This window comes from Heteronotia binoei, chromosome 6 (genome assembly GCF_032191835.1).
Source record: "Heteronotia binoei isolate CCM8104 ecotype False Entrance Well chromosome 6, APGP_CSIRO_Hbin_v1, whole genome shotgun sequence".
Classification (NCBI taxonomy): domain Eukaryota; kingdom Metazoa; phylum Chordata; class Lepidosauria; order Squamata; family Gekkonidae; genus Heteronotia; species Heteronotia binoei.
In genome coordinates, this window is record NC_083228.1 from 111,818,410 (window position 1) to 111,845,453 (window position 27,044).

The following is a 27,044-nucleotide window of genomic DNA, read 5'->3' on the forward strand; positions in this document are numbered from 1 at the left end:
CCTCAGAGGCGGAGTGGGCGATGCCGCTGCACCGCCGCCACCCCCTCCCCACCCCATCCCAGCTGCTCCTCCGAGATGGGCCCAGCCTGAGCCCATCTTGGAGGAGCAGCCATGGTGAAGTGGAGAAGGGGCGACTCTAGGGTTGCCAAGTCCAATTAAAGAAAAATCTGGGGACTTTGGGGGTGGAGCCAGGAGACTTTGGGGGTGGAGCCAGGAGACATTGGGGGTGGAGCCAAGAACAAGGATGTGACAAGCATAATTGAACTCCAAGGGAGTTCTGGCCATCACATTTAAAGGGACAGCACACCTTTTAAAATTCCTTTCTTCCATAGGAAATAATGAAGTATAGGGGCACCATCTTTTGGGGCTCATAGAATTGGACCCTCTGGTCCAATCGTTTTGAAACTTGGGGGGTATTTTGGGGAGAGGCACTAGATGTTATACTAAAAATTTGGTGCCTCTACCTCAAAAAATAGCCCCCCCAGAGCCCCCAATACCAACGGATGAATTCCCTATTATTCCCTATGGGAATCGTTCTCCATAGGGAATAATAGAATGCCCAGTAGACATTTCCCTCACCCCCCAAGCTTTCTAAAAGGGGGGAGGGCCTCCAAACCAGGGAATCCCCTGCCCCCTCCCTCTCTCTCTCTCTTTCTCACACACACACTTACCAGATCTTCTTCCGGAGAACTCTTGCTGTGAAAGTGAAAGCAAAAGAAAGGGCGGGGCTGTTCTCCCAAGCCCTTCCTGCTCCCTGCCCAGCCTTAAAGGGGCAGACATTTTACAAACGGCTCAGGAGCTCTATAATGAAGCCTACAGGTATGTTCTCCCCCCCCTCCCTCCCCCACCCCCCGCTTCCCACTTTTTGAAGACTGGGAGATGAGGCTGCAAACCCAGGGGACTCCCGCCAGAGCGGGAGAGTTGGGAAGCCTAGGCGACTCGCCACGCTCCTTCGCGCCGTTTCTTCCCCCGCTTCTGTTTTTTGGGGGAGCGGGGGAAGAGGCTGGAAAACCTGGGGTCCCCCGCTAGAGCGGGAGGATTGGGACCCCTAGCAGCTGCATGTTGTTGAAACCAGTGAGTAAGACTGGCCAAGAAGTTTTTATAGAAAGCAAACAGTGCAACAGAAGACTTCTGGGATGAACTGGTTACTTTCCCTGGAATTCTCCTCACTGACAAGAACTTGGTGGTGGTGGTGCTGTCCTGCCATATCCAGTTCAGGACCACTGCAGCTCAAGTTAGGGCAATGTTTCACAGAATCTGTCAGAAATGAATAGGCAGTCATTGTCCCAATGACCAGTAGGCCATGAAATGGAATGCTTGGTTGACTGTTAGAACTATCTCAAACTAATTTATAGACTGACAGCTTAAATGATTAAATATCTGAAAACCATCAACAATTTTTTCCCCTCCCATGCATGGAATCTGAGGGGTCAAACTACACTCTCCTGATCTTCAGGTGTGCCCATCCAGCCTCCAACATTTCCAGAACATTTCCATGTGTTGATGTAATGTTTGAATAGGGTACACATACATAAAATCAAACACATAGGCTCAAATTATATAGTTGATCCTTGAATTTGGGATGTTGTTTGCACTGTTCAGATATATGCACTGCTTGCTTTCCATGTGGACATTCTGTTTAGACATGACACCCATGTGTTATGGGGTTATGGGGTCCATGTGCCCAGAAGAGTGGTGGCATGATTTCTCACCAGTCTGACAGTAATCGAGAAGATATTTTAAACCAGGGGTGTCAAACATGCGACCTGGGGGCTGAATCAGGTCCCCAAAGGGCTCCTATCAAGCCCCCAAGCAACTGGCTGTCATCTGCTTCCTTCTCCCTCTCTTTTGCTTCCTTCTGCATAACAGCTTGTTTTGCAAGGCTTGCTCAGTTGCACAGGATCTACAGAGCAAAACCTCTATTTTCTCCATTGGCTGAGGCTCCTCCTTTGGAGAAGAAGGGGAGGAAGCAGAGCTTGCTTTGCCAGGCTCTCTCAATCGCACAGCAGAGCTACCTTCCTTCTATTGGCTGAGGCTCCTCCCCTTCCTGGTCCCCCAGGGAAGGAAGGAAAGAGCCAGAGCTTCCTTTGCCCAGTTCCTGAATCCCATGGGAGAAAAGCACCTTTAAGACCAAGTGCTAATGTTTTAAGCATGTTTTATTTTGTGTTTTTTTTTAAAAAGCTTTAATTGTGTCTGTCTGTATCTTTTATAATGTTTATATCTCTGCTACCCAATCTTAAATAGGTACACACATGGCCCAGTCTGACATGACTTGGTCTGACAAGGTCTCATTTATGTCAGATCTGGCCTTCATAACAAATGTGTTTGACACCCCTGTTTTAAACCAAGCAAAAAGTAACATTTAAAAAGGACCACTTCTCAACACTGAAATGCTGTCATCTGAGAGGATACTCTTTAGCCTATCAATCCATCAGTCAGTCAGTCAGTCAGTGACATGGCACCTCAAACAAGCCTCTGGAGAGGTGGCATAAATGTTTTCTAAATAAAGATGCATGTAAAATATCATAGCAAGTGGACCCAAAAGATGCACTTTTTATATCCTGTAACAGACAGCCAGAAGATCTTACACAGAAGAAGAATATGTGCATAATTCACAGTACAGTAAAACAAAATAACTACTCTTAACTACTGTAATGCAATATTAAACTAAACTTCAGTGTATGTAAAACTTATAACATTGTAGCAGGAACTCCTTTGCATATTAGGTCACACACCCGATGTAGCCAATCCTCCAAGAGCTTACAGTAGGCCCTGTAAGAAGAGCCCTGTAAGCTCTTGGAGGATTAGCTACATCAGAGGGGTGTAGCCTAATATGCAAAGGAGTTCCTGCTACAAAAAAAGCCCTGTCTTATAACCAGAGAACAAAGTAGAAATGAGTAGGCTGCGCCTGTGCAGAAAAGGAAGAAAGCATCTGAAATACCGTATGGGAACATAATTATTGAAGATTAGGCAAGATGACTTTACTATCACTTCTAAACTACACTTATAGGATTGACATGAACAAGTTTAATTCATCTTTTCTCCTAAATCTGATAGCTGGGGAAAAAAATCATGAAATGTCTATCAATATGAGAGTCCTCTCTCAAATTATGGAACAACTTTCACACATGATCAAGATATTTGCTTATCCTGTGGATATATCTGCAAGCAGGGCTTTTTTGCAGCAGAAACTCCTTTGCATATTAAGCCACACACCCCTGATGTAGCCAATCCTCCAAGATCTTAACAGGGCTCTTACTACAGGGCCTACTGAAATCCAGCAGAATTGGCTACATCAGGGGTGTGTGACCTAATATGCAAAGGAGTTCCTGCCACAAAAAACCCCTTTGCTGCAAGCGTACCAAAGAATCACTGCTGACACCCCTTCTGTTAGACATGCAGAGGGCACTCTCTCTTTGTCCCCTTCTTTCCACACACAAGCACGCAGACAGAAACTGTGATTCCATTCAGTGCTTTTAGTTCCAAAGCAGACAAAAAAAAAAAAAGGGCAGACAGTAGATTGTGGCTTTTCAAAGACTGAATGTATAGAAACACCAATCTATCAAAAACACCTTGTTCAAAGGCACCCTAAGGGGATAGGGTTGCATTGACCTGAATAGTGACTAGGGCCAATTTGCACATTACAAAGTCTGTGTGTCTCCCTTTGCAGACTTTTGACAGAGTATTATGGGAGTTCTCCAGTTATACAAGGACCCAGTTCAAACTGGACCACAGTGCCCAAGAAATAGTGGACTTATGCCTTCTCCTGGTGCCATTTTTCTGGCCTGAAATGTAGCCAGGGAAGTGATGGTTGGTCACTGGGGCAACTTACATGTAATGATGGTTACGTATAAATTTCCCTACCAGGGGATTAAATTTTTTCTGATCTTTGGCTATATCTTTCTGTATTACTGCCAAAGTAGGTGAGATGTTGAGATCTGCGACTCCATCTGCCTTCCATCTGTGACTTCCCTACCAGGGGATTAAACTTTTTCTGATCCTTGGCTATATCTTTCTGTATTACTGCCAAAGTAGGTGAGATGTTGAGATCTGTGACTTCCATCTGCATTCCTTTTAAAATCAGCCATTGCAAGAATTGGGTAAAACTTCTCTCCCATAACATTTGTCTTTTGAAATCCCACCTTCAGCAGCTCTTTGCCTTGCTGCAAAAAACTTTATAGGTGCTTGTATGTCTCCTCCCCCCCCCCCCCCCGCACAATGTAACAAGTAGTAGTTGAAGGCTGAGGAGAGGAGTTTACACCAGAAAAATGGCATGGGGAGCATAAAAGGAGATAGCCTTTTCCACTTGATACATTATACATCTGCTGTCAAGTTGCCACTGTTTTGCTCAGCTTGATACACTCCAGTGAGCCCCCCTTGTGTTTTCCTAGCCTGCAGTCTTTATACTAGTGTACCTAAAACAAAACAATACAGAGACTTACACCTCAGTGTCCCTCACTTAAACCTAGTTTAAAAGTGACATCTGATGAGAGAGTAGAAACTACCGTTGTGGTATTGCACATGCTCAGCACTGATTTACACTGGGTTACTACATAATATGCAATGGTATTTATTTACTTATTCAAGCATTTCTATGTGGCTTTCCTCCCCCTCAAGGGACCCAATGTGGCTTGCAGAAAATTTCAAATAAAACCATTTAAACAAATAAGACAAATAAAGAAAACATGGGCTTATTTGGGCTAGTCTTGGTCCACTGAGCTGCCAAGCACAGACTTCAGGCTGGGAGCCATAGGCTCCAAGCCAAGACCCAAGAACCCTTGGGCTCTTCTTTGGGTTCCTTTTCTGATCACAGCCTGATTAAGTACCTGCAAAGTAACCTGAAGCACTTGATATGTGTGCAATCTTAGCAGATTGCCTGTTTAAATCAGGCCTTAGATCCAGACTACACATGCAAGTGAGTAAAGTAGTAGAATACTGAAGTGGTTGGATAGGCTATGCTAGTTCAGACTGGAATTTGTGGTGGATTACAGTTTGGAATGCTCTTCCATAGAATAGAAATTGAAAAGCTGCCACCAAAGGGTAAAGGTAAAGAGTTGGGATAGAACCCTTTGTTGCTGGTCTTCTGCTTGCAGTGAGTTTTTAACTTAATCTCTGAAACTGTGATTCCCTATCTGTAGCCATCTGAAACTGTGATAACTCTACCTGTAGCATGAAGTGGTATGGGCCATTTTATCACCTCAGCACCCTGCCACCTCATTCTGTTGTATACATAAACCGCACCCAACTTAAATCTGGCAGCTGTGTCTAAGTAGGTGTGATAGACCCATCAATAAGCCACTTGGTCCAGGTATTATAGGGTTAGACCAGTTAAATCTTTATAATAGGAATAAGTTGATGTAGCTTTTTATTTCTTTTTGAGATCATACATTATCACTGTCTTCAGTTTTCAACTTTCTTATTTCTGTTGCTACCACAGATGGTTATTTTCTCTTTTCAATACTGGTTTTACATACACACCATCTCTCTCTCTCTCTCTCTCTCTCTCTCTCATATGTCTGTTATGCACCATTTATAAACCATTTACACACATTTTATGCAAGAATATTTAAAATGTTGCAATTTTTGCCTGGAAGAAAAAGAACTGATAATAAAATGAATCACTGCGGTTTCATTTCTCGCAAGGGATAACCAAGAGAAAACAGCGATATTCAAACTGCCCCAGCCACGTTTTAAAATTCAGCCTCACAACTACTTTATAAGTAAGGCACTTGGATTTAAAATAAGGGAGTTACACACACAGGAAATAATTGAAATCAAATTACACTGTTAATGTACTGGTATGGTCATATCTCCCTTCTGATCAGTTACCAGGTGTCTTTCTGAGATAACCCAAATATCTGTAGCCAACCACTTTCCACTTCTCCTCAGCTGTTTCTCTACCTTCCACTCTTAGAATCCAATTGTTGACAGAATGTTCAGGTGCTCCTATCGGATTTGTCCATCTGACATCTTCAGTAGCATTTTTTTCTCTAGCAGTTTTGTAGCTCACTATGATAGTCCATAGCAATTGTATACAGCTGAGGGTTTCCTTACAGAAAGAAATGATTTAACCCTCAGAAAAAAATGATTTGATCCTTTCTCTCATAGTACCACAGCCTTTTAAAAGAAATTTGAAGAGGATAGATATTTCTCCTCTGAGCTTTATGCTTTATTTATTATATTTATGGACACATGGAATATCCTTATACTGAGAGGGGTTCTGTTGCACTGTTGGTATAAATATTTCAGCCCACCCCTCCTTTAAGGAACCAAGGCTGTCTATACATCACTGTCTTTTCCTCCATTTTATCCTCACAATGTTCTTGTGTGGTAGGTTAATCAGCAAGAGAGTGACTGGCCCAAGATCACACAGTAAGCTGTGTGGTAAAACAACAATTTGAACATGCATCTTACGCATCCTAGGCTGACACCCTAACCACTATACTATGCTGGGCTGTCATTGGTACATTTAGAACAAAATTTGAGTCCATTAATACCTTTATGACCAACAAGGTTTTATTCAAGGTGTAAGTACGAGTGTTTGGATTGCCAGACCCCTGCTGGGGGCAGGGAACCAACACTTTCACAGGGTGCTTCCACACCACCAGCCAGCTGAACCAATCTTTTAATTTCTGTTTTTAGGTTTTGCATGTGCTTAACCTCATTTTTAAATTGTTTTAATGTGTGTTGGGGAGTGTTGATTTTAGTGCTTTCATTATGTGGGTTCATTATGTATGTTTTAAGCTGCCTTGATGGCCCTTGAAAGGGCAGAACGGTGGCATACAATTATTATTATTATTAGTGATGGTGGTGGTGATGGTAATAAATACAAAGCATATACTCTGCCACTGAAGACTGTCCCACTAGGATTTATTTGCAACTTTTCAACTCTAAGGCAATTACAATGGTTTAACAAAGTTTGAGTCCAGTGATACCTTTAAGACCAACAAAGTTTTATTCAAGGTATAAGCTTTCACAGGTACACACACTTCTTCAGATACAATGACACGGAAATTACCAGTCCATATATATAGGTAGAGGGTGAGCAGTAAATTAGCATACAGCAAAATTAAGATGTCTGTCAAAATAGTTTGTATCCTTTTAAAACAGAAGTGTAAGTTCTTACAACCTGCTCTTTGTAACATAACATCACTGTGAGATATGGTACTGCTGTACTTTATCTGTCCCCAAGAGCATATTATTCTTCTCCCACCATTTTGTAACCAAGTGAAGGAAGTCCACCCCTGAACACCAAAGTATTGCTTCCAGTTAAGATTGCCTGCTCTGGGTTGGGAAATACCTAGAGATTTTGGGAGTGGAGTTTTGGGGAGGGGAGGGTTGGGGAGGGGAGGCATTTCAGTGGGATACACTGTACAAAGCAGCCATTTTCTCCTGGGGAACTGATCTCTGTAGCCTGGAGATGAGCCACCAGCTGGAGAGTGGCAACCTTACTCCCAGTATGAAACCTTCCCAAATAGACATGCCCCAAAAAGCCAGAAACTGCTCTGTCCCTAATGTAATTTTATTGGTGAGTATAGAATGATTTACTCTTCAAACCCCTACAGGGTTGCCAAGTCCCCTCATCACTCCAGTGGGGGGATTTGGAGAGCATTCCAGGATGGGCAGGGACATCATGTGACATGCAGACTTCACTCAGAAGTGACATCATCGCATTGGATCTGCTTTTTGGGTGAAACACCATGGTTAAATTCACCTAGTGAAACACTATCATGTGAAACACTATGGTAAATTCACAAAACTGTATGGCTTGACCAAAAACCAGAGCACGCCCACACAATAACCTTGACGTGATGTCATCTCTTCTAGGTTTAGGAGCAGAGTTTCCTCCGCCACCCAGCTGGTCTGTGGCAGGGAGAAGCACCTGAAATTGGGGGATCCTCCACTGGGACCTGGGGACTAGCAACCTGATCCCAGGATTAGAATGGGTTTTTTAAAAGTTTTTGTGAAGGAGCCAAGTGTCGTTTTGCTTCTGATGCAGTTCTATCTGTAGGTTCATATTTCAGTTCACAGTTAGAACTGCCATTTGTGATACTGTTTTTCTGGTTTATTTTTGTTCTTTTATTTTGTTCTCTTGTTTCAACATAAAAAGGAAAAGGTAGTCTCATGTGCAAGCGCTGAGTCATTACCGACCCATGGGGTGACGTCACATCACATTTTCTTGGCAGACTTTTTGTTACGGTGTGGTTTGCCATTGCCTTCCCCAGTCATCTACACTTTACCCCTAGCAAACTGGGTACTCATTTACCAACCTTGGAAGGATGAAAGGCAGAGTCAACCTTGAGTTGGCTACCTGAACCCAGCTTCCACCAGGATTGAACTCAGGTCATGAGCAGTACTGCAGCTTACCACTCTGTGCCACAGGACTCATAGTCTGTTGTAAATTTTTTCTTTTGAAAAATATTTTAAATCTTCCAAGAACAGGCATATGGGGTGGAAAATAGGATTGTCTCTGGATTAGGAAATTCCTAGAAATTTGGGTTTATTGCTGAGAGAGAAAGGAGTTTGGAGATGGTAGGGAGCAGGGGTGTTATCTCCATGGTACACTATAGAATCCACATTATGAAGCTGCCATTTCCTTCAGAGGAACTGATCCCTGAAGTATGAAGATCAGTTATAATTCCAGGTGAACTCCAGGCTCCACCAAGAGTTTGCTAATCCTAAAATAACATACATTGCAACAGTCAGTCTTGTGGTGAGTTCAGCTAACAGACCATTCTAGAATAGCACTGCTATCCCTTAGCAATCTCTGTCACTGACTCGATTTAAAAATTATTGTCCAGGTTTCTCTAATATTGGCCTTGTGGGTTCAGCACGGAACATTTTCTATTTAAGTGCTATTGAAGCTTTAAACCCTAGACTTTAGTCATTATTAGTTGCTGGAAGGATTTGAAAAATGCCAGACAGGCAAAAATAGAAGACTTTTCACCACTGGCAAAACATCAGAGACTGAAAGGTTAAGTTAATTTTTATTCAAACATTAAGGGCAGTCTTTTACTTGTTTGTGAACTCTTGTACCAGGGAGGGCAATTAAATAAGATACGTTAGCTATAAATCCAAGTGTCGGTTTGTTGTTGTTCCCTTTTTTAAGCCTCTCTGCATTTGTCTAATAACATCCCTGTCCTGCAAATTACAAGTGGCAAAACTGTGAGTTAATTGTCATGACTGCTTTCTGGTTTTGAAACAATCAGTATTTCCTCTTCCTCAAAGGAAAAAAAAATCCTAGCTAGATAGGAGGAACTTAGAATTTCCATCCTCATGGCATTTGAGTAACTGCTTATCCCCTGCCTCTCTTTTCAGACTCTGGGTTATGGGCAAGTCAGAAAGTCAGATGGATATAACTGAAATGAACTCTCCAAAACAAAAGAAAAAACCACGATGGAGTGCAATGGAAATTGGGCTTGTGGTTGTAGTAATCCTCCTTGCTATCGTGGGCATCACCATGATAATTCTGTATGCCACCCGTTCCGGTAAGTAGAAGTTCACTGCATTATCATTTCAGTGGCAAAAGTTCTTTTAAAACATGTTGAAGAGGGAAGGGAGAATGCTAGGGCAAAATACTGCACAGCAATGAGATGATTAGAATCATGGAATCACTGTCAGATCTCTGGCTGCTGAACTAGCCAAAGCTGCACCATATTTTTAATATAATGACAGTAATTAACATGTACTGGTTGTGTATTCTGGTGAATATGGGGGGGGGGGGGGAAATACCTTGAGAGCCAGTTTGATGTAGTGGTTAAGAGCAATGGACTCTAATCTGGAGAACCAGGTTTGATTCTTGACTCCTCCACATGCAGCTAGCTTGGGGCAGTCAGCAGTTCTCTCAGAGCTGTTTTCTCAAGAGCAGTTATCTCAGAGCCCTCTCAGACCCACCTATCTCACAGGGTGTCTGTTGTGGGGAGAGGAAAGGAAAGAGATTGTAAACTGCTTTGAGAATCCAAGTGAAAGGCAGGATATAAATCCAATTTCTTCTTTTACCTGCTCTTATTAGTGTTCAACTAGAATATCAAAATAAGTTGGCAACCTATAATCAGATAAGCGTTGTTACCAAAGCACAACCCAGCCAGCATGAGGGACATAAAGTGTCATTAAATTCAATGGGACTTTAAAGAATTTAGCTTTGAGTGTATTATGTCCATAGATTTTTTTTTTAAATAACCACATCGCTCCTATGCAAACATTTGAAACAGTGACTTCTTATCTCTAGTATTATGACTAGCTCTCAAATCTTCCCATGTATTCAGGCATCTATAGTTGCTGCTCACTGCAACAAATAAATGTACAAGACATAATTGGCTGGGGAACAAATCAAAATAATTTACTTTCACAGGGTGTGAGCATTAAAATTGCTAGTCCCGTTCTGTGGGAGTGAAGCTGGACCTTTGACTGATGTATGGAAGTCAAATGTGATTTTTCTTCATCAAAATGCTTCCCTGACACCCTCATTTTACAGAATTCTTCTGGCAATCCTTTGGAGATTTGGGCAAGTAGAGGCTGAAGATAAGTTCCCAGCGTCTAGAAAGTGTTAGGCTCAAGACTTCTTGTGGCCAAGGAGAGTCATATACAACCAAATGTGCAGTCACAAATTGTGTTGGAATGAAATACCTTTCTTAATGAAGCCTGAGAACTAGAATGTTGTAAGAGTTTGGATGTATGGCTTGAGTGTCCACAACGAAGATCCCTACAGGATTGTAGTGGGGCTTAACAAGTTGTTTCAGCTCATTGGAAGACAAATGTATATAAATATAACTATTAAATTAATATCCCTAAAGCTCTTGACAGTGGGATACTTGGAGGAACTGGCATGTAACCAACCATTCATGGACTTTGTGAAACAGGACCTTACCTCTTGTCTCTTCTGCTGCAGCCTGCTGAGCTCCCTAAAATTTCATTCTAGGGGTCAGCAGACCTTCAGCAACAGCATAGAGGTCAATTGCAGGGATGCAGTGGAAGGGGAAATACACAGAAATTGCAACCCCTGGTTCCAGGAATGCTATTCTGTTGGAAGAACTGTGTAGTTGGGTCATGCCAGTATACTTGTAGATCAGCACCATGGAGAATGGACCTTCTGCCAATCAGGGGAAATAAATTAACCCCTGATGATACATATGCAGGCAGCGCTGATAATGCTGCTCCTTGTAAATCTATGTGTGCTCTAGAAGAATTTGCTTATTCTCAATCAATGGGATAGGTCTAAAAGACAGCTGCACATTGCAACATGGAACATTTAATTCCTTTAAAGAAGACAGTAGTCTACATAGTCACTTGGCTACTAACAATAACTAACAGCTTAGAGCTTCAGGGTTGGTTTTAGAAGCAGAATGTAAGGACATTCATAGAGACAGGAATACTGAAGTTAGACATGTCCCTTGGTTTCAGATTTTATTTCCAAAACCCTGCCAGCCCTGTCCTAGGAAGGAAAAAATGATTTTGCATGGTGCATATGTCTAGCCATGATTGGTGGGGCACAGTGTGCCATGCGCTAGTCCTATGCCATTGATGCATCTGGTCAATACAACTGAAAGTTTGAATAATCCTGGCATAAATAAAAAAGTTTGTTACTGCGTACGTAGTCCTATTATCAAATTCATTGGTCCATTCTGTTTTTCAGTTTGAACAAAACAGTATACCTAGCTCCAATATATCTGTTAATAGGCAGGTATCAGACTTATTCTCACTATGCAGATAAACCAAACAAATCCAGCCCATTGTTTTGCCAGATGGGGTTGCCAACCTCCAGATGGGGCATGGAGACCTCCCAGAATTTCAACTGACCTTCAGACTATGGGGCTCAGTTTCCCCTGGAGAAAATGTCTGCTTTGGAGGGTGGCCTCTATAGTCTTATACCTCTTAGATACCTCCCCTTCCCAAATCCCATGCACCCAATGCTCCACCTTCAGGTTTCCAGAATTTCCCCAACCACAAGTTGGCAGCCCTACCTAAGCATTTGATATGTGTCCAAATTTAGCATAATATCTGCCTGGCTTTGTATCACTGACTCATTGCATATGTAGTAGGCATAGATGTGAGGTACAAAAATTCACAGTAAGCTCTTGCAGCCCCATAGTGTTGTGTTTAAATCAGACCTTATACCAGGAGCTTCTTGGCACACAGTGGTAAGCTGTAGTACTGCATTCCAAGCTTTGATCATGACCTGAGTTCAATCCTGGTGGAAGCTGGGTTCATGAAGCTGACTCAAGGTTGACTCAGCCTTCCATCATTCCAAGGTGGGTAAAATGAGTACCCAGCTTGCTGGGGGTAAAGTGTAGCTAACTGCGGAAGGCAATGGCAAATCACCCCATAAAAGTCTGCCAAGAAAACGTCCTGATGTGATGTCACCCCATGGATGGGTAACGACCTGGTGCTTACACAGGAAACTACCTTTATACCAGGACTACATGTGCAAGAGAATGAGGTGGGGCTGAGGTAGTAGGATAGTAAAATGGTAGGACTCTATGGACTCTATTATATGGACTCTATGGCATCACATCCCTGCTGAGGTCCCTCTCTTCCCCAAACTCTGCCTGTCCAGCTTTGCCCACAAAACTCCAGGAATTTTTCAGTCTGGAGTTGGCAGGCAACCTTAGGGCTGCACATCTCAAAGGCTCCAATTCCACACCCAAACTTTCACTTGGCTGATGGGAAATAATGGGAAGCATGGATTTCCAAGTGCTCAATCCAAATGGCTGAAAAGAAATTTTGAAGCCCCTCAACTATTGGAATATGTCCTTTATATTTTATAGATTGGGGATACAATTAATTTAAATGAATTATGTCACATTCTATAATGTCACAGGTGGCCTGGATTAAGATGAGCAGTACTAGTGGCTACATAGATCATCCTCTGGTCCATCAAATACTGAATATTGGGTTAAAAATCTTCCAGATTAAGCACCTAAAAAGTTACTGGTATATCTTTTAGATAAATTGAATTCATATCAAGTGCCATTTGATAGGAATAGTGGTGATCCTTAATGCTTAGGAAAAGAAAAGTATAATTTGTCTGTTCAACCACATTGGCAAAACTACTCAAGTACTTGCAAATACTTACAATGTCCAGGAGGGAGCTGCTCTCACCCGGAAGGAACAAGTACGTAGCCTGGGAGGACTGGTGGATCCTAGTGGATCCTGCTCTCTAGCTGGAGTAGGAAAACTCCCAAGAGCAGCAATTTTCTGGCTACATAACTAGAAGTAATATTACCATGTTGTCAGATGCTCCAGGATTCATTGGAATCTCTGTGGCAAATTGTGTTAGTTCTAGAGCATCCACAACATAGTGATGCTGCTTCCAGTAACTTAGCCAGGAGTGACGTAATAGTGTTGGAAGATCATCATTTCACCATCCTGTTATTTCCCTGCCACTCCACTGAATACCAGCCAGGGGGAGGAGAGGTCTCTGTGTTGTGTAGTATCATTTACTAGTTTCAACTAATACACCAGTTATGCCTGTTCCTTGAAAAGCATGAGCTGGTCATGGTGATTTAGATTACCAGTCATGGTAAATTAGATTACTATAATGTGCTATATACAGGGCTATCTTTGAAAATACTCCCAAATCTTCTATGGATCCAAAATGTATTAGGAAAGACATTTGTTAGAGTTGGATGTAGGTGGCACATCATTACGTTGATTAAAGAATCTGCATTAGTTGTCCCTTTGTTTCCAGCTCCACGTTGGGAAATTCCTGGAGATTTGCTGGTAGAACCAGAGGAGTAGAGTTGCCAGCTAACAGCTGGCAACTGGCAGGAGATTGGAAGAGGGGAGATGGGGCGCCCTTGTATTGACAGCAGAATCTCACTGCTGGAATGAACTCTATGAATTTATTGCTGGATCCAAGAGCAGTGTGACATCACTTCCAAGTTCACCCTGAAATAATGTCATGCTACATCATTTTTTCCTTCATTATCTCCTGCTGGCCTACAGAGTAGTGGTAAGGGTTGGGGAGTTGCCAGCAGGAGGTAATGGATAAGGTGTGGGGTGGTGGTGGTCAGAATCGATCAGAAGTAACACAGAAGAACTTGCAAGCCCATTCTTTCACAAGACATCTTGTTTGCATCTTTTCAGTTCTACAGGGTGGTTAAACAAGCATTACAGAAACTTCTAAAAGCAGTTTTCAAATATTATTTCTCTGCTGTTAATGTTCTGAGTTGTACAAGAACATTCTTTGATGTATCATCGACTTGTTCCTTATCATCTCAATTTGATTGAATGAAGCTCCATAGTTCTTGTTGATTAAGATGAAAGGTTCTTGTTGATTAAGATGAAAGGCTAAGTAGCTCTTGGTGTTTTATCCACTTTTGCAATAGTCCTGTTTTATGCATGCTAACTGAAATGCGGCTTTTATGGGGATACTTTGGGTTTATAAGGCACTGCAAACAAAGTAGACATGCATGAAGAATATCTTCATGTCACTGATGATTTAAACATTTCCAGAGTGTTAATGCTAACAGTTTTGGCTAATAGTCCTATAATCTCTTTCCAGATGCTGTCTGTGTATCTTCCGATTGTGTAACATCAGGTAAGCCTTATGTAGCTTTTCTGCTTAGTGCAATAAATAAGTTTGTTTTCTGAATGACATTTATTTTGAAAAGCCACCATAAGGAATCCCTGGGGGGCTTGAATTTCCAGGACAGCAGCTCCTTCCCTCTTTCCCACTCCATAAAACCAGCTGCCTTAAAATTGAGAGGCATGTTAGTATACCCACTCTCATTTGCGGATACTGGGAACAATGTATTGCAACTTACAAATGGCTGAAATTTTTTGACCATCCCGTGCAAGATTTGATAAATTCCAATATTTTAAAATTATGTAGATTTTTTTTAAAGAGAACTATGGTTTTATAATGTCGGCCTTATAGGATAAGTCTCAAACATGTGTTTGGATGGTCCACAGTCTCAGTAGATTTGTGCACATAAAGTGTCTTTGTTGGATGTATTCACATATAGTGTCAGCCATCTTTGCCCTCTGAAGATGAAAACTTGGCAAGATGCTGGAAATATTTGTAACTTGCTCTTCCCACCATTTAAAACAGAAATAAATGCTGCATGGGACCCTGCAGGGTTTAACCAATGGAAACTGACCTAATCCTGTGTTATTCTTAGAATTACAAGGGTTAAATATGGATGTTTCACCTCTTTTCCAAGACTAATGTGGAGGGAATATTGGTTTCAATTGATGAAACCATGTGTGAGTGAAAGTTCTCTTCCTTCCCATACACACACCCTCACTGTTTGGCCTACATCTGAATTGGAATTGGAGCCCTCAGAATTGCCGTTTCTATTTTTATACAGTTGGAAAGATTTAGTCTCAGATACCCAAGTGTTTACATCTACTTAGACCATAACTTTCTGTACCATGGCATGCACTGCTGTTTCAGTGATGTGGCAATGTTAGCTGTGTGTGCTGTCAAGTGAGATGTTATATAACTGGAGGGGGGTTGTAGAAAAAGTCCAGCAGGAACTTATTTGCATATAAGGCCACACCCCCTGATGTCACCATTGTTTCACACAGCAGGATCTCATTTGCATGCTAGGTCCCACCCCCTGATTCCAAGCCACCCAGAAGTGCATTCCTGTGTGTTTCTGCCAAAATAAAAACCCTGTATATAACAGTAAACCTTTGAGTCTTCAGGCTGCATACTCTTGACTCCTATTTAGATGGCTGTAGATGTTGCAATCAGCCCATTAACAAAGAGACATCCTCAGCGTAACTCTTCCCAAAGTAAAACTTTGATGATCACCATCAGCTGAGTGGTGTCCAACTCTATTTCAGGGCCATAGAGCTGTGCAGAGAAGGAGTGCTTTTCACCAGAGTTTTTGCAAGCTGTGAAAACTGCCTGCTTTTTTTTTTGTAACAAAGTTGTGTTGTTGTTGTTGTTGTTGTTGTTATATAGGTAATAGGATACAGAAAAAGGGGGTATTGTAGTCAGAAAATTATTAATCATCAACGGCTATAACATTTTGTCTTTCCTGAGGACACAGTTCTGATATTTGATACATATCATAAAAGTATGATATATTTCCCTCTTAATTGCTAAACAATAACTTCTCCAAGTGTCAATATTCTAAAAACAAAAAACAAAAAATAAGAACAAAGCAGAAAAACATGCCCAAGCATGACAAATTATTAACAGATTAAAATAAGAATTTCAAAGTAATATATATGATTCTTTTTTATTAAAATGTACCCTACACATTGCTTACTTGGTATTATTAGATAAATATATTGATGTATCACATGTATATGTAACTGTTAAATAAGTGTTTTAGTGAGTATAATTTCTCCCCCTCTCTATAATTATCCCAGGAGGTGCCTTTTTTTGTATCAGATAATACAGGCTGGTAATCAATTATTAACCTTGAGCATAATATAAAACTGCCTGCTTTTTAGTGATTATTCAGGGCATTTTGCAAAAGGGGCAAAAGAGTTTGTACAATATGCTGGCGTAGAAAGGAAAATATTCCCATTGCCAAAGGAATTAATCTAACAGTCCCTGTACTGCTCTGCTATGCTGGGCAATGGCATTTAAAAGTGGGCAATGAAACTGTGGAGGGAAGGTGGAATGGAATAGCCCAATCTAGTCATATCTCTGATGCTAACCAGGATTGGTACTTGGAAGGGAGACCACCAAGGGAGACTCTGCAGAGGAATGCAATGACAAACTACCTCTGCTTCTCACTTGCCTTGAAAGTTACTTGCTGGGATTGCCATAAATTGGCTGCAACTTGAAGACACCTTACACACAAAATGAAACTGCTGGAGGAGGCATAGGGTTGTCAGCCACCAGGTAAGGCCTGGAGATCTCCTGATTTTACAACTGATCTCCAACTGGCAGATATCAGTTCCCCTGGAGAAAATGTCTGCTTTGAAGGGTGGACTCTATGGCATAGTACCCTCCCTACCCCAAACCCCACCCTCTCCTAGATTCACTTCCAAAGTCTCCAGGTATTTTCCAACACAGACCTGGCAACCCTAAGGAGGCAGCTGGTATAACCTGATCTTGTCAGATCTCAGAAGCTAAGCAGGGTTGGTACTTGGAAGGGAGGACTCCAAGGAAGACTCCGCAGAGGAAGGCAATGGCAAACCACCTCTGCTTAGTTGAACAAAGCAGGAGTCAAGTTGCATGTTTAAGACCAACTAAGTTTTATTCTGAATGTAAGCTTTCGTGTGCTCAAAACACACTTCTTCAGACAAGGGGATCAACTGCTTCAGACCAACACAGCTGCCACTTGGATCCACCTCTGCTTCGGGTTGCCAGGTCCCGTGGGTGCCTTTGGGGGACTTTCCAGCGTGTGGGCAGGGATGTTCCACCCCAAATGACATTTTGGACAACTTCTGGTAAAATGGTAAAACTGGAAGCAAACAGTTTACTAGGTGGATGTGAGTTTTTAATGGGAAGAGCACCAGAAATGAAGCTATCACCTAACAGCTCAGAGGAAAATCTTAGGAAATAAAAGCTTAAGCAGATATTTTTGAGCTACATTCTTGACTGTTTGAGGTACTCTGTAGCAGCCAGCAAGCTATTCAGAGCTGCCAGTTTCCCACCAGCCCCCAGCATCAGCAAAATAATAGGGGAGGGGGCGGGTAGGGTTGCCAGGTCTAATTCAAAAAATATCTGGGGGCTTTGGGGGTGGAGCCAGGAGCAAGGCTGTAACAACCAAAGGGAGTTCTGGCCATCACATTTAAAGGGACCACACACCTTTTAAATGCCTTCCTTTCATTGGAAATAAGGAAGGATGGGGGCGCCTTATTTTGGGGCTCATAGAATTGGGCCCTCTGGTCCAATCTTTTTTAATCTTGGAGGATACTTTGAGCAGAGGCATTGGATGCTATGCTGCAAATTTGGTGCCTATATCTCAAAAATAGCTCTCCCCAGAGGCCCAGATACCCACAGATTAATTCTCCATTATACCCTATAGAAATCAGTCTCCATAGGGAATAATGGAGTGCCCAGCAGACACTTCCCTCCCCCCCTGCTTTCTGATGACCATGAAGTGGGGGGAGGGCCTCCAAACCAGGGGATCCCCTGCTCCCACCTGGGGATTGGCAATCCTGGGGGGAGGGGGGTGGAACACCATTAGCATTGATGTATTTTCACTATCTGGGGAAACCCAGAAGTGATGTCAGTCCTCTTTAGAATCTCTCTAGATTCCTGAAGATATGTGATGTCACTTCCAGTTTTCCCTGGGAATGACATCATGCTGCTTATGGCACCCCCTCCATGCATCCTCCCCTCTGGACTCCTGTTGGTTGCCAGCCACTGGCTGTCATCCTGAAAGCTACTTGCAAGCTTCCTGCTTGAAAGCCTTGCCCAACATAGCTCCCCTTCTTCACTTCTTTTTATGAAACCAATAATCTGTACATATAACCACTCTTACTGAACTGTAGCTATTGTGATAACTCCGGCTTTTTCACAGAATCTCACCCAATTCTTCTCCCTAGTAAAGCCCTTGTCCCACATGGCTTTTTTACATACTGGTCCCATGATCCCCAACATAGCCTTTTTGGATGGTCAAAGAAAACCCCTCCTTCCTTTATTATCAGCAGAAAAGCTGTCTGGATCCAGCCTTCTGTCTTGATCCCGCATAATGGCACTTCACTCTTTATGGTAATCTAAAACTGCTGTTCCCTCATTAAACCTGAAGGCTGCTTCTCAGACATCTTCCTTTTTGACCTGTCTGTCACCTTTGACATTGCTAAATATACTATCCTCTTCGACTCACTCCCTGTTTGTTGGAATAGAATATATTTGGGAAGTCTCCATGTTTGTCAAGGAAGCCAAAATTATCTCAAGTCTGTATTGAAATGCCAGCCACAACATGTCTGTTGTGGTTTTGCAGAACAATAAGTCTTGGCAGCTTCAGCCATTATCCTCATAAGCCATCTGTCTGTATACAGCTGCCTGTTCTGTAATTTCATTATGGAGTTTCTTTTTAAGATATGAAATGTTTTTGTGAATTGGGTGAAATAGAAGATATAGTTCATTTTGTGCAGAATACTATATAAGGCCTTAAGAAAAGAGAAGTGGTTTGATCCATTAGCCAAACATTTAAATACAGAAGAAAAACTGTCCTAGTTGCTTGGCAGTGATTCATCTTTCATAAGGTACTCTGTTGGGGTGTTTGCTTTATATGCTCAGCGACTGAGAAAATCAGGTTTGATCATGGTACAAATTGTTTTTATTTTTGTTTGCCTTCTTATTTCAATGAAAGTTTTAAATAAATACTGTTTTTGAGGTAGAGGCACCAAATTTTCAGCATATCATCCAGTGCCTCTCCTCAAAAAGACCCCAAGTTTCCAAAAGGATTGGACCAGGGATCTAGTTCTCTGTGCCCTCAAAGAAGGTACCCTTATCCTGCATTACTTCCAATGGAAAGGAGTGTGGTCCCTTTAAATGTGATGCCCAGCACTCGCTTTGGAGTTTAATCATGCTTGTCACGACCTTGCTCCTGGTTCCACCCCCAAAGTCCTCCAATATTTATTGAGTCAGACCTGGCAACCCTATAAAAAGACTGTGGGCTCAGAAATAAGAATTGACCAAAACTGCTAGTTGTTTCTCGGGAACCATTGTTTTAATAAATCCAGGAGTCAGTTAGTCCTGTTCTTTGGCTAGGGACTGCATACCTTTTAAATGCCTTCCCTCAATACAGTTTTCAATGATTTCTTAGAGCATCCCCATGCGACATGCCCAGCATGATACATCACTTCTAGGTGATGTCATCCTGCCACGCAAGGAAAAAAAGTCCCCCACCAGCAGCCAATGGGACCTTGACAACTCTGCTTTGGGGGATTCCTGGAGATATGGGGGTAGAACCTGGGGAGGGCAGAGTTTGAGGTAGGGTTATGAGTTCCTTCACCATCACGGTGGGGGAATTGGGGGGCATTTTAGGGATGGGTGAGACATCGTGCATAGGAACCTCAACACAATGACATCACCCAGAATGAGCATCCTTGTGCTGATGATGTCGCTCACAGCACTCTTGCTTTTTGGGAAAAACTCTATGTTACGGTGATGTCACCTGGAAGTGATATCATCATATTGGGGCATTGCACAGTGACATCCCTGTTTGGGGTGGGATTTACTCCACCAGCTGGCTGGTGGCAGATCAATGCCCCTAAAAGCAGGGGAACCTTGCTGGCAACCCTAGTTTGAAGATGGACCTCAGCGGGTATAATACCACAGAGTCCACTCTCCAAAGCATCCATTTTCTCCAAGAGAACCAATCTCTGTGGTCTGGAGGCTAACAGTGATTATGAGAAGATCTCCAGGTGCCACCTGAAAGCTGGCAATCCTGACATACACACTCACACATTTACATGAATTCAGAGGAGACAAGAGCAAAGACAGTCCAATCCTGTGTTTGTCTGTAGCATTACATATCTACAGATGAAGGGGAGGGATGGTGGCTCAGTGGTAGAGCATCTACTTGGTAAGCAGAAGGTCCCAGTTTCAATCCCTGGCATCTCCAACTAAAAAGGGTCCAGGCACGTAGGCATGAAAAACCTCATCTTGAGACCCTGAAGGGCTGCTGCCAGTCTGAGGAGACAATACTAACTTTGATGGACTGAGGGTCTGATTCAGTTTAAGGCAGCTTCATATGTTAATATGAATCCTGTAAGGCACTTCATCCATAGGTACTAAAGCTCATTACATTCTCTTCAGAAGCATTTTTAAAAATCTTTCCATCTTCTGAGAGAAAATTTCAATGTAATTTAAATTCTGTTCTTTTCATGACTTCCATGAAATAGTATGTTGCTGAGCTATTATTTCAAAGAATATTTGCCATTCAGAAGGTAGATGCTTATCTTGACAATTTGTGTGGAGAATAGGATTCAATAAATTGGTCTTCCATTGAACAAACCTGTGCAGTTACTGGAAGGTACAGCCCTTACTCTCCATTTCTGTTTCTGAAAATGAGGGGTGAGGTCTTGCAGCCTGCCATAAGCTACCTTCTGTAGGGAGCCAGCCTAGTATAATGGTAAAGATACTGGAGTAGGACCAGAAAGATCAAGGTTCAAACCAATGTTCCCTCTAAGCTGTGGAGTTTTGTGAGCAAAAATTCTACTTTGTGAGATACTGGCATTAAAGTAATGAGCTACTGCATAAATTAGCTTGCTCTGTGGCCATTTTTCCTGAGCTAGGACACAAATGTGTGAGCCAGAGTCTAAAAAACTGTGAGCTAGCTCACACTAACTCAACTTAGAGGAAACACTGGTTCAAACCCCCACTCAACTGTGAAGCTTGCTGGATTACCTTCAGTCTCCCTCAGCCTAATCTGCCTTAACAGAGCTATTGTGGATAGTTTTTAAAGTGCACAACAGATGGTTGGCTAACACCAGGGCTTTTTATTTTTGTAGGAAAAGCCCAGCAGGAACTCATTTGCATATTAGGCCACACACCCTGACACCACCATTATTTCACACAACTTTTTGTGGGAAAAGCCCAGCAGGAACTCTTTTGCATATTAGGCCACACACCCCTTATGCCAAGCCAGTCCAAATTGCATTCCTGTTCAAAAAAAGCCCTTGCTAACACTATCCATGCTTATACTGAAAGGAGCGATAGCTTTTGTCAGCACTAAATGAAGTTAGAAAGCACTGAAGAGTATGAAGTCTTGTGGTGATGAAAAGTGCTGTCAAGTCACAGCTGGCTTATGGTGACCTCGGAGGGTCTTCAAGGCAAGAAAGAAATGGAGGTGGTTTGTCATTGTCTGCCTCTGCACAACAACCCTGAACTTCCTTGGTGGTCTCCCACCCAAGTACAAAGCAGGGCCAATCAGAGACCTGACAAGATCTGGACCAGCCTGGGGCATCCAGATCCGGGTGTGAACCTTTGTACTGATTTGAATAACAAGTATTTATTTTTTAAAAAAGAAATGAACACTCTTTAATGTGTCTGCTATTAACAAAGTTTTAAGAATGTGTTGCACATTAAACTGAAGAGGCAAAAAAAAAAGGAAGTGTACATCATTGCTATGAGTAAAAGGGGAACTTGCTCATCTGTGCTGCCCACATGGGGAGATGTATGATTTATCTCTGTATGTGGAACTCAGGTGTCTGTCTTCCATAGAAAATTTCCTCTTTCTTCATTTAAGTGATACTGCTACTCATTCTTGCTCTTTTGTATGCTAATGTTGCCTGTTTGCATTTCTGCAGGCCAGTGCTTTTATCTTCCCAGAAAAATTTTGTGTTCATGATGTGTGTGTGTGTTTTGTTAGCAGAATTATCTTGTCATGGAAATATGAGACTAGGCCTCTTTTCTGCTTGGAAAAAGCATAAATCAGTATGAGTTTGGGAGGACTGATATTAATTTGTGGCATGGGTATTTATTACCTTTAAGGGGGAAAAAGGAAATGACTTGAGTATAAGAGCATTTATGATCTTCTGGTGATGCCTAGTTTCAGAGGGTATTAAAAACTTGTCTGCTTTTATGCATTGGTTTATGTGTACATTCAACATGGTAAAAACCACTTGAACATGCATGTAGCAAACACAAGTGACCCTTCCCATAGTATTTGTTTCTTGTATTCTATGACTTTTCCTCATATGTAGGGTTGCCAAGTCCAATTCAAGAAATATCTGGGGACTTTGGGGATGGAGCCAGGAGACTTTGGGGGTGGAGCCAGGAGACACTGGGGGCGGAGCCAGGAACAAGGGTGTGACAACCATAATTGAATTCCAAGAGAGTTCTGGCCATCACATTTAAAGGGACAGCACACCTTTTTAAATGCCTTCCTTCCATAGGAAATAATGAAGGATAGGGGCACCTTCTTTTGGGGCTCATAGAATTGGACCCCCTGGTCCAATTGTTTTGAAACTTGGGGGGTACTTTGGGGAGAGGCACTAGATACTATATTGAAAATTTGGTGCCTCTACCTCAAAAAACAGCTCCCCCAGAGCCCCCAAAACCTCCAGAACAATTCCCCTTTATACCCTATGAGAATCGATCACATAGGGAATAATGAAGACATTTCCCTCCCCCCCCCCCTTTCTGGCGAGTCTGAAGCAGCGGATCAGCCTCTCTACTCACCGTTTGCTCTCAGCTTCTTCACAGAAACACAGACATACCATCCTAAATTGAAGCCTTTCAAGTCAAGCCTCCGGAGGTGCAAAGGCACATGGTCCTTTGCGGCGGGGCTCCCTCTCCCCCCCCCCCTGCCAGCCAGCTGATTGGGGGCGGGAAGCAGCCTGGGAAAACTGAAGAAAGGCTGCTGCGATTGGGGCTGGGTGGGAAGGGAAGGGCAAGGAGAAGCTGCTAGGATCGGGGCTGGGTGGGAAGGGCCGCCATTCCCCCCCCCCCCGCTTTCCAGATTTTTGGCGAGCAGGGGGAGAAGGCTCCAAATCAGGGGTCCCCCAGCTAGGCGGGGGATTTGGGAAGCCTACTCATATGTGAGTTGTGATGGGTCACAGAAGTGCCATGATCTACATGCTGAGTTTCTGTAAATGGATGGTTTATCCTCTGATGTCAGACATTATGGGGAGCAATTTAATGGTAGAAGAAATTCTGTAACTTTTGTCTATTGGCACAGCTCCCACTTGTACTAAGCTTTTGCTACAGAATATGCACAGAACCCTAACCACTCAGCAATAAGTTCCATTTATGTCAATTGTTCTACTCTCAGGAAATGTAGATAGGATTGCTGCTTTACTAGCCAATCTTGTAAAATGTGTATCGTGCTATTGGCCTGTCAACAGGGCTGTCTTAACACATGGGCTTGATGGGCACTTGCCCGTGGGCTCCACGAGCATAGGGGCCCCATACTAATCTGTGTATGATGCAGTACTAATAACCATTTACATTTTTATTCCTGTGAGTAGTCGTCGTAGGGGCCCAGTACACTGCTTTGTCCGGGGCCCATAATGCTGTTAAGATAGCCCTGCCCATCAGTATGCAATTCAGATTGATGTGTTTTCCATACACAGTGCCTAAACATTTTTTGGTTTGTCTCTCATGACAGCTGCCCGAATCCTAGAGAACATGGATCCTACATCAGAACCTTGCAAAGATTTTTACCAGTATGCTTGTGGGGGATGGCTAAAGAAGAACATCATCCCAGAAACAAGCTCCCGTTACAGTAACTTTGACATTTTAAGAGATGAACTCGAAGTTGTTTTGAAAGGTCAGAAAATACGAATTTTATGGATATTTGGGGCATTTCAGTCTCTTCCATTCATCTACATTTTGTGTCAAGAGAGCAAAAAAAAGTTGTGATTTGTATGTGTTTGTGTTTCTGCTCTGTAGCCTGCCTCAAATCAGCTGAGAGTATTTCCTTGCTTATATAATAATAATAATAATAATAATAATAATAATAATAATAATATATTTTATTTATATCCCACCCTCCCCGCCGAAGCAGACTCAGGGCGGCTCACAATACATGAATGCACATACAGCAAGGAGTCTGTTGTGCCTGGTGAAAAGCAAACAGACTGTGTCAGACTTGGATAAATCTCAACCCACTCTGAGGAATGAACTCTCTCACATTTCTGACAATTAGCTGAAACTACTGCCCGTATGACCCTGTGGGGTTGGGGTGGGGGCAGCTGTCCTAGGTGAGAAAGAAGCAGTGTTTCCCCTTCAGATCAACTCAGCTTAGAAACAGTGCTAAAAACGTTGGAAGCCAATATTGACTAACTTTATTTAGATGCCGTCTTGTAATCACTTTCTAAACATAGCCATGTCATAGTCCTGTGAACTCTCGTTCATCACAGCAGCAGTGCCTTCTCACCATTCCCTCATGCATCAAGGTACAGATAGCTTTTGCTCACTCATGACCTTTTCTCTAGTTAACCATTTGCATCAGCCTCCCTGAGGGCAGAGGGAAAACCCCTTCCTTATTTGCCTTCAGGAAGAGGCTACAAAATGAAGTTGTTTTAGAGAATGTTTGGGTCCTTGTGAAGCATGCTGCCAATAGTCTGGTTACTGTGGTCATTTGTGAACTGTGCCTATGATTGCTGACTTCTGTTTCATCTCCTGGTGATTTCCTAGAATTACAGGTGATCTTCAAAAGATAGAGATCAGAGAATATGGCAGCTTTGGAGAGTGAACTCAATGGTGTTATATCCTACTGGGCTTGTCACCTCTTCAAACCCCACAGCTCCAAGTTTTTGCCCCCAAAATATCCAAGAATTTCCCATCCCGGAATTGGCAGCCCTAACGCTAACCAATTTGCTTTGGTGCAGGAGGAAGTAATTGTATTTCTGGAAATATGTTGATTACCATTATAACCCACCTTGAGTCCTATGGTGCTAGAGAAGGAAGGCATAAAAATGTTTTAAGTTAATATATAACTGTTTTAAGTTATATATTAAGTATATATAAGTAAATAACTGTTTTAAGTAAATAACTAAATAAACATTTAAAAATACTTTGGCCTAAGGCTGCCAGCCTCCAGGTGGGGCAGGAACAAAGCCTGAAGGCATCCACGAAAACCCCCCCTTAAATTATGAAAAACTTTATACAAAGTACTTCCCACAAAAAGAATACTTCTAATAAATACAATTACAAAATACCCCGAACACAACGTCCTTCCATTCAATGCCAAAGTTTATATTTTGTGTAGTAGAAATCAAGGGAAATCCTTGACAAGCTTTGACAGACCTTTCAACATGGAAGGTGTGTAGATGAAAGGCAGCACAACGTTATTACGCATAGGCAGCACAGTGCAATTTCGCTACAGGGAAGCTCATATAGCCCCGTTTCACCGGAGGCTTTAACAAGCTTCACTGATCTTCACGTGAAACAGAGCTATATGTGCTTCCCTGTTGCGAAATTGCGCTGTGCTGCCTATGCGTAATAACGTTGTGCTGCCTTTCGTCTACACACTTTTCGTGTTGAAAGGACTGTCGAAGCGTTGGACTCCTACTTCACGGCTTGTCAAGGATTTCCCCAGTCAAGGATTTCCCCAGTCTCTTGCTGAAGTCACCATAAGTTAGTTGATACTTGACAGCACTTATGTATGTATGGAATGTGTGGAAAGGAGCAACTGAAGACTTTCATGATAGGCAGGTGAATAATGTGACTCGATATTTGCTGTAGATTAAATTGATATTAAAGGGGTCACTAGAGGGAGCATTCTAAAACCTAGCAACCTTGATGGCACTTAGTAAAGTGTATCCTCTGAACTGCACATGTGGTGAGGTGCAAGAGTTTCTTCCAGTCCCACCAAATGTAGCCCATTCTGTGAGTAAGGATGTAGGCTATCCTTTGATTAAGGGCACAAATTTACATACCCCACCACCATAACAATACAACCATTCCTACATCCCAGTCAGTACACATTCCATGTGTGTACCTGTGCCTAGCCCTGGATAAGCCAGACTAGACTGATCTTATCAGATCTTGGAAGCTAATCAGGGTCAACCCTAGTCAGTACTTGGAAGAGAGACCATGGAGGAATACCAGGGTCATGACACAGAGGTAGGCCATGGCAAACCACCTAAGAATGTCTCTTGCTTTGAAAACCCTATGGGGTTGCCGTAAATCAGGTGTGCCTAACTCTCACAGAACTCAGTGGGATTTAGTGTTGGAGTAAATGTATTTCCCTAAGTTCCCAACAATACAGATGTGAAATCAATTGGTTTCACTTGTCATCTTTAATTCTTTCATTTCACTGAAGCTATCATTTACATGTATCTGATTGTATCTCCCTTGTTTTCAGATGTCCTCAGTAAGGAAAACAGCAGTGACATAACAGCTATTCAAAAAGCAAAAACTCTCTACAGATCTTGTGTAAACGAAAGTAAGCTTTTTTTGAAAATTGATGTGTATAAGCATATTGAATGTTAATCTATTATATGTTGCTGAGGTGCACAAATATACCCCACTGTAGCAAGACACAGCAAAGCCTGCATTATAGTAATATCCATATTGAGATTAGCATATAATTTCCTTCTTGATTTGTTTTTACTACTTTTCTGTGTGTTGATGGAGGGTTTTTTAGCAGTAAATTTACACCCACAGTGTAGAATCTATTTAGGAGATCACAGGAAAGATATACAGATGTCTGAAGAGCAGTTTTCCA

General features: G+C 42.3%; 1 protein-coding gene across 1 annotated transcript in view; it reads left to right on the top strand.

Annotated features, from left to right (window-relative positions):
* The window catches only part of MME (membrane metalloendopeptidase), a 100,589-nt gene that overhangs the window by 13,256 nt on the left and 60,289 nt on the right, over positions 1 to 27,044 (top strand). The window contains exons 2-5 of the mRNA XM_060242368.1: positions 9,319 to 9,488; positions 14,504 to 14,539; positions 23,979 to 24,140; positions 26,682 to 26,762. Of these exons, the coding sequence (XP_060098351.1) occupies positions 9,329 to 9,488; positions 14,504 to 14,539; positions 23,979 to 24,140; positions 26,682 to 26,762 (439 nt within the window). The 5' untranslated portion in view covers positions 9,319 to 9,328. The remainder of the gene's footprint in view (positions 1 to 9,318; positions 9,489 to 14,503; positions 14,540 to 23,978; positions 24,141 to 26,681; positions 26,763 to 27,044) is intronic.